The 7,773-nt window shown below is 57.3% G+C and overlaps 2 protein-coding genes across 2 annotated transcripts in view; one reads left to right on the forward strand and one right to left on the reverse strand.

Moving 5' to 3' along the window:
• SH2D3C (SH2 domain containing 3C) overlaps positions 1-918 on the reverse strand; it is a 35,066-nt gene extending 34,148 nt beyond the window's left edge. The window contains exon 1 of the mRNA XM_046676570.1: positions 848-918. The gene's annotated coding sequence lies outside the window, so the exon portion shown is untranslated. The remainder of the gene's footprint in view (positions 1-847) is intronic.
• CDK9 (cyclin dependent kinase 9) lies at positions 815-5,993 on the forward strand. Its single transcript, XM_046676577.1, has 7 exons — positions 815-2,009; positions 2,475-2,556; positions 3,346-3,436; positions 3,791-3,957; positions 4,078-4,249; positions 4,407-4,555; positions 5,059-5,993. Exons 1-7 carry the CDS (start codon positions 1,549-1,551, stop codon positions 5,422-5,424), a joined length of 1,488 nt encoding a protein of 495 aa, XP_046532533.1. The 5' UTR covers positions 815-1,548; the 3' UTR covers positions 5,425-5,993.
• Positions 5,994-7,773: the final 1,780 nt, after the last annotated feature.

Genomic DNA, 7,773 nt, shown 5'->3' on the forward strand with positions numbered 1-7,773 from the left:
CTGAAGGCAGGAAGGCCAGGGAGTTAGGAAAAAGGAGGGAGATTCCGGTGGCCACAGCTTGGGAGGGAGCTGGAAAGAGCCTCAAATATCACAGTTCGGTTTTTCCTGAAGACAGTGGAGGGAAGTATATGCAGACTCCACTTCAGAATGATCTGGTGGATGCTGTGAGGGGGACAGATGCAGAGGCCAGACTGGGAAGGCCAGGACTCAGGATCCATCAGCAGAGGACTGGAAAGGAGGGGCAGACTGAAGGGGTACAGAGGAGGTGGGAAAGACAGCTTTGCCTGGGGCTGGTTGTTGAGTAGAGATGGAGGAAGAATCTGGAGGTTCCTGGAGCCAGGAAGATATCAGAAAGATGCTGGGGAAGGATTGGGGTAGGGAACAGGACATAGGGTCAGAGAAGGAGACGGGTGAATGGTGGGCTTGGTGTCTGGCATAAGCAGCGCAGGCCTCAAACAGCACTACTGCTATATTCCTGACCAGCCTGTAAATGATCTGAGTCGGGAGAATCCTTTACAGATTCAGACAGACCAGGTTCGAGTCCTCGTTTTGTCACTGTGTGACCTTGGGCAAATGACCTTGCCTCTCTGAGCCTCAGTGTCCTCTTCTGTAAAATGGGTTAGCGATCCTGACTACGCAGCTGTTGATTCAGGATTCAGCGGGAACGCCCAGCACTTCCTGAGCACACAGGGGTGCTGAGTAAATGCTAGCTATTTTTGTGATTACTGACCCGGAGCCTGACCAGCTCGGGCGCAGCTGGGCAGGGACCGGGGTCCTGTGGGTCTCATGCCTGCCTTCCAGAGAACAGGGGGTCCAGGCCCGGAAGACCCGGGCATTACTTGCTCACCGCCTCCAGTGTCGCCTCGCCCCCTGGCGGCCGTCGGTTGCCATGTCAACGGCGGGTGGCTTGGCTCGGGGAGGCGGCGGCGGCGGGGGCCGTTCTCCCCTCCCAGGACCAGAGGCCGCTCCCTCGGCGCCTCCTGCCTTTACTTGTCGAGGGCGGGGGGCGCTCCGGATCCTCGCGGCAGCCGGCATGTTAGGGTAAACTAAGGCACGCGGCGAGGCACCCCGCAGCCAGGTGTCGAGCGCGGGGCCCCACCTCCGAAGGCGGAGGAGGGGCCGCGGGCGGTGACGCGCCGAGGGCGGCCGGCGGACAGCGGGCGGGCGGGCGGGAGGTGGCGGTGGCGGCGGCGGCAGCGGCGGCAGGTGCGGCCGCGGAGGGTGGGAGGGAGGAGGGAGGGGGCGGGCGGAGGGGGAGGGAAGGGCGAAGCCAGGGCACCTCCCCCTTTATAACGCGCCCCCTCCCGGGCTCTCGGGCCGCCTCCTCGTCGGCTCTTCCCGTCTCGCCCCCTCGCCCGGCCGCCCCGGGCCCGGGCCCGGCCAGGGAGCCCCCAGGCCGCGGCTCGGGGACCGCCCCCCCGCCCGCCGCCCCGCGCAGCCCGGCGGAGGCGGCGCCGTCGGAGGAGGAGGAGGAGCAGGGCACTGCGGCTGGCCCCGGATCGGGCGCCAGAGCGGCAGCGGCTTCGGCAGCAGCGGCGGCCCGGGCCGATGCAGCGGGACGCACCGCCCCGAGCCCCAGCCCCGGCGCCCCGGCTCCCCGCGCCCCTGATAGGGGCCGCCGCCAGCAGTGGCGGCGGCGGAGGCGGGGGCAGCGGCGGCGGCGGCGGAGGCGCCTCTGCAGCTCCGGCTCCTCCTGGCCTCCCGGGAACTACAAGTCCCAGGGGGCCTGGCGGCGGGCGGCGAACGGAAGAGGCGGGGTCGGCGCCGCGAGGCCGGAAGTGGCCGTGGAGGCGGAAGTGGCGCGGCCGCGGAGGGGCCTGGAGCGCGGCGGCGGGACCCGGGGCGGGAGCTGCGGCGGCGGCGGCGGCGGCAGCGGCGGCGGCGGCTGGGGGCGGCGGCGGCGCGCTGGAGGCGGCCATGGCAAAGCAGTACGACTCGGTGGAGTGCCCCTTTTGTGATGAGGTGTCCAAATATGAGAAGCTCGCTAAGATCGGCCAAGGCACCTTCGGGTAAGGCTGGGCCCCGAGGGACCGGGAGCCCTGGGCCTGCATCCTTCAGGTCCGACGCCGGGACGGCCGGGGCCGGGCCCGAGGTGGTCGGGAAGCCACCGAGCCCCAGACTTGTCCCCTGCTCTCGCTAGGCCACGCCGCAGCCCGTCGGAGCCTGACAGAGCCGGCTGGCGGGGAGGAGCCTGAGGCCCGTGATGGGGGGCGGGGAGGGGTTGCAGAGGGGAGCCTGTGAGGGGAGCGGATCTTCCCGAGAGACGCCCGGGGAGGAGAAGGGACTGAGGGAACGAAGTAGAGGCTCGGAGAGGGGCCGCAGGTACCGGGTGGTGGGGTAGCCGAGCTCCCTGGGTCCCCGGCCCAGCCCCGCCCGGGAGTCCCTTCTTTCCTGCCCGCCTCCCCTGGGGGGGAGGGGCGGGCCCTGCGGAAGCGGCCTGCTGAGCCCTCCTGGGTCCCTCTCTCGGCCTACAGGGAGGTGTTTAAGGCAAAGGACCGCAAGACCGGCCAAAAGGTGGCTCTAAAGAAGGTGCTGATGGAGAACGAGAAGGAGGGGGTGAGTGCGGGTCGGGAGGGCAGGCCTGCGGGCTCCCTTGGGCACGGAGTTGGGTTTCCATCCTGCTTCCTCTAGAACTCTCACGTTGAGATTCAGCGTATGTGTAGTAGTTCGAGATCTTCTGTATTCCAGGGAATTTGACTTCCAAATTAAATCTTTTAATTCAAATGTTTTAAATCATTTGGTGTTTCATTCTTAGGTAAATATGGTTGGGGCCAGGAGGGGGAGCTCATGCTTGCACAGAGCGCACCTTGGGTCCTGAAGTTAGGAGGCCTTTAAACACTTTTTTCTTAGCGTTCAGTTTTGTTTACTGTAAAAAAAAATAGTTACACGCAATAGCTTTAAAAGGGTGACTAGTGCTCAGTTGAAAAGGAGCAGTCCAGTCCCCCACCCCATGTTAGCTCTAGTCCAGCTTCCCAGAGACCTGCTTCTTAGCAAGGAAACTTTTTCAGTTGTTGGTTCCGTTGGTTTTGTTACCTCCCGGCAAGTTGAACACGGGCATAGGGCTAAAATGTAAAGGTTGAAGAAACTATGAAGCATTTAGTGACTAGCAGTAAAGTGTTTGTGTTAAGTACTGTTATTTCAATTCATTGTGTCAAACCAGCTCCTTGAGGGGTGCATACTAGTTTTACGTCTCTTTTACAGATAAGGCATCTGAGAGCTCATTTCAGAGCCCGTAATCTTACTCTTCCTCCCAAACTGTGCTCCGTAGTACCAACCCCATGGCTGGTTCCTTGGTCTGTAATGTGCTCACTCACTTTTGACCCCCTCCTGTCTTTCTCCCCGCAGTTCCCCATTACAGCCTTGCGGGAAATCAAGATCCTCCAGCTTCTAAAACACGAGAACGTGGTCAACTTGATTGAGATCTGTCGAACCAAAGGTAAGTTGTTTGGATCTCATCCCCGTTCTCAGATGGAGAAAACAAGGCTTACAGCCTAAGGCTTGTTTGCAAAGTTGGAACTGGTCACACCTCAATTGCCTGTTCTTAACCCAGACATTCCGCCTGTGACTGCTGTCTCTGGTCCTTTCATCATAGCTGGTGCTTCCCCAGGGCATGCCACAGCACCCGGCCCAGAGGCACGCCGGAAATATCTTACCAGTGAAGGAATGCACACTGGATATCCGGGTGTCTGTGGGTTGGAGGGGGTAGGAGCTGGTTGTGGGAAAATGAGTTGTACATGGGATCTTTAACTTCGTTTTTTTGTTTCCCTCTCCTCCATTCTGCCTGCCTCAGCGTCCCCCTATAACCGCTGCAAAGGCAGTATATACTTGGTGTTTGACTTCTGTGAGCATGACCTTGCTGGGCTTCTGAGCAACGTCTTAGTGAAGTTCACGCTGTCTGAGATCAAGAGGGTCATGCAGATGTTGCTCAACGGCCTCTACTACATCCACAGGAACAAGGTGGGGCCCGGAGCTGGGGCCAGAGACCAAGGCGTGGGCTGCCTTTGCTCTCACTGCTGGGTGGGTGTGGCTGAAGGACCCTTGGGAACCTGACTGAGCCGTCCGCTGTGCTTCCCGCAGATCCTGCACAGGGACATGAAGGCGGCTAACGTGCTCATCACCCGCGATGGGGTTCTGAAGCTGGCTGACTTTGGGCTGGCCCGGGCCTTCAGCCTGGCCAAGAACAGCCAGCCCAACCGCTATACCAACCGTGTGGTGACGCTCTGGTACCGGCCCCCGGAGCTGTTGCTCGGTGAGGACTCCCGAGCGGGCAGAGGGAGGCAGGGACTGGGCACTTACCCGGCCTCAGCCCCCCACTGCCAGGGCTTCCTGAGCCACCGGCCCTGGGGCACTGCGTCCCAGGAGGCCCTCGGGCTCAAGGGGCCCTCCTGGTGCGCTCTTCTTCCCAGGAGAGCGGGACTACGGCCCCCCCATTGACCTGTGGGGTGCTGGGTGCATCATGGCGGAGATGTGGACCCGCAGCCCTATCATGCAGGGCAACACGGAACAGCACCAGCTCGCCCTCATCAGCCAGCTCTGTGGCTCCATCACCCCTGAGGTGCGTGGCCAGGCTGCCTGGGCCCCACAGGATAGATACAGAGATCCAGGAGTCTCCCTGGCGGGGGAGGAGTTGGGAGTGGCCTAGAAGGAAAGCTCTTCTCTGGAGAGCTGGCTGGTGGAGGCACAGGGCCTGCTCTTTAGAGCCACACGGGCTGTGTTCAAGTCTCAGCCTCATTACCAGTTAGTTCTGTGGCCTTGGGAAGGCATCTGAACTTCTCACCTAAGAGCTGAGTTTTTCTTCTGTGAAACAGCTATGCCTGTATCAGGCTTGGTGCGCACATTCCAGGCAATTTATGTCAAACGGCCTGGCGTGTGGTGTGTGCCAAATACGTGGTCACTGCTGCTTTCACTGTGGAGGGCTCAAATTCATCCTCCAGTGTGGTCTGGGAGTATCTAAATGGAGGACTTTTGGTCCCTTCAGGTGCTTGACCAGTGGACAAGCCACGTAACCCCTGAACTAACTCCATCCTCTCTCCGTGCCTCCCCCAACCCCCACTCCAGGTGTGGCCAAATGTGGACAAGTATGAGCTGTTTGAGAAACTGGACCTGGTCAAGGGCCAGAAGCGGAAGGTGAAGGACAGGCTGAAGGCCTACGTGCGTGACCCCTACGCGCTGGACCTCATCGACAAGTTGCTGGTGCTGGATCCCGCACAGCGCATTGACAGTGACGACGCCCTCAACCACGACTTCTTCTGGTCTGACCCCATGCCCTCGGACCTCAAGGGCATGCTGTCCACCCACCTGACGTCCATGTTCGAGTACCTGGCGCCGCCACGCCGGAAGGGCAGCCAGATCACCCAGCAGTCCACCAACCAGAGCCGCAATCCCGCCACCACCAACCAGACAGAGTTTGAGCGCGTCTTCTGAGGGCTGGCAGCTCTCGCGTTTATTAGGGCTGTTTTATTTTTTCTTCTGCTCTGTGACTTGCAGTGTGGAGATGATGGAGCATTTGAGTTTTTTCTCTAGTGTGTATTTTATTTAATCCCCACCGTCGGCAGTGGGAACAGCGGCTAAGTGGACTGGAGTAAAGCTTTGGATTAAAGTGCAGGAGGACACGGGCGCTGCCTCACCTGTTCCCTGGCTTTGGGATGACACCCAGAGGGTCTCCATTTACCTTAGGACAGAATGGGTGGGAGGAGAGGCGCTAACGGTGACTTTTTCTGAGTTCCCAGCATGATGGGAGGAGAGGACAGGTCCCTCACCCATCCGAAGCCTCCTCTTGGGATGAGAAGCTCATGTAGGGGACAGAACCAGCCCCAGAAATGGGCTGCTCTTGGCCTGACCCTCAGAAGCACTGGGGCTGGCAGAAACTCTTGGTTTCTTTAATGGGAGAATTTTATCATGTTTCTTTTGTTTGGTTGTTTGGAGACATTTCTGGATGCGGTTTGTCAGTTACAATTGGTCAGTTACTATTAAAGGTGACTCTTTTTCAGTAAGTGGCTCTGTGCTCTGTGTTCAGACCCCCAGCTCATAACCCTGTGGCCGACAGGTCGGGCCTGACCACTGAGATTTGTCAAGTCTTGACTCTTCTTCATCCCAGTTCATGTTCCCTGACATAACTGCAGAGGACTTTTGTGTTTTTTGTTTTTTCTTGAGTACTTTCCAGAATATTTGCTATCGTGCTCCCCAGAGGGCAGGTACCATGATACTCCCTTGCTCCTCTCCACTCTGTCACAAGAAGAGGAAAAACATGAGAAAAGGGTCTCAATTCTCTGGAGAAGGAACTGGAGAGGGTCTCCTGAGGGCTCTTTCTGTTGTAGTGACCCAGGCAGCAACTGTCTGTTGTGGCTGACAGACGTGTTTGAACTTGACTCAACCACAGGAGGCTGCAGAAGGCTTTTTTTTTTTTTTTTTTTTTCCTGAAGACGATTTGCCCTCAGCTAACATCTGTGCCAGTCTTCCTCTATTTTGTATGTGGGTTACCGCCACACCATGGCCACTGACAAGTGGTGTAGGTCTGTGCCCAGGAACCGAACCTGGGCCGCCAAAGTGGAGCATGCCAAACATAACCCCTAGGCCATGGGGCTGGCCCCTTCAGAAGGCTTTTAATTGGTGGAATGACAAGGATTAGATCTGTAACTTGCAAAGGTTACTCAGGCTGCTGAGTAGAGGGCAGCTTTGGGGAGGGGAGAGGAAATGACCAGAGGAGTTGAAGGATCTACAGGGGCTTGGTAGTGGGTAGGAGGACAGACGGTCAGTGTGAAGATTGGATCACAAGGCCTCATCCAGCAGCACATGCTGGGGGATACATTTCCCATGAATCTGATATTGCGGACAGGCACATTTGAGGCAAATTCTACATTCTGTCCCTAGGTGGTGGGGGGTGAGGGTGGGGCTCTTAAAGGGGGCCCAGGAAGGAAGGTTGGCAAAACCTTTTACCAGAACTGTCCTTAACTTGTAGAAATTGAGCCAGATCACAGCTTCACAAAAGGCCAGTAAAAGTAAAAAAAAATCTTGAATAGTGTATTAGTTTCTCAAGGCTGCTGTAACAAATTACACAAATTCGGTGGCTTACATAAATTTGTTCTCTCGTAGTGCCAGAGGCTAGAAGTGCGAAATCCAGATGTTGGCAGTGTTAGTTCCTTCTGAGGGAGAACGGGTTCCGTGCCGCTCTGCTGGCTGCTGGTGATGGCTGGCAATCCTTGCCCTTCCTTGGCTTGTAGATGCACCACTCCAGTCTCTGCCTGTGTCTTCACATGGTGTTCTTCCCTCCGTGCTTCTGTCTCTCTTATGAGGACGCTAGGCATTGGATTTAGGATCCGCCTTGATCCAGCATGACCTCATCTTAACCAATTACATCTCAAAGACCTCTTCAAATAAGGGCACCATCTGAGGTTCCAGTAGACATGAATTTTGGGAGGATGATATTCAACTCAGTACAGCTAGTAATCGAAGAAATCCAAATTAGAACAACAGCAAGGTGTCCTAATGGGTCAATCGATCGGTTTTGAATGACAGATAAGTGATGTGGGAAAACTCACAGGGCTGGCCTAGTTGTTCCAGGTGCGGTTTTTTCTCCGAAGGATGAAAATCTCCAAAAGGTTCATACTGTTTGACCCAGCAATTCCACTTAGAGAAATTGCTCAGGAGCAGTTGTGCAGCGATGGTCCGTTACCTTACTGAGTTCTCACTACAACTCTAATGGTTTCATTCGTTCATTCAACGTGGCTTTCTTGGCTGTCTTCCAAGGGCCAGACTTTTCTAGACTCCACGCAG

The sequence above is a fragment of the Equus quagga genome, chromosome 1, assembly GCF_021613505.1.
Source record: "Equus quagga isolate Etosha38 chromosome 1, UCLA_HA_Equagga_1.0, whole genome shotgun sequence".
Lineage (NCBI taxonomy): Eukaryota > Metazoa > Chordata > Mammalia > Perissodactyla > Equidae > Equus > Equus quagga.

Excerpts from the sequence above, each read along its gene's own strand:
- CDK9 (XM_046676577.1), top strand. The coding sequence starts at position 1,549 with ATGCAGCGGGACGCACCGCCCCGAGCCCCAGCCCCGGCGCCCCGGCTC. Across the intron at positions 3,958-4,077 it reads ACTACATCCACAGGAACAAG|ATCCTGCACAGGGACATGAA; the intron begins GTGGGGCCCGGA and ends TGCTTCCCGCAG. Across the intron at positions 4,250-4,406 it reads GCCCCCGGAGCTGTTGCTCG|GAGAGCGGGACTACGGCCCC; the intron begins GTGAGGACTCCC and ends TCTTCTTCCCAG.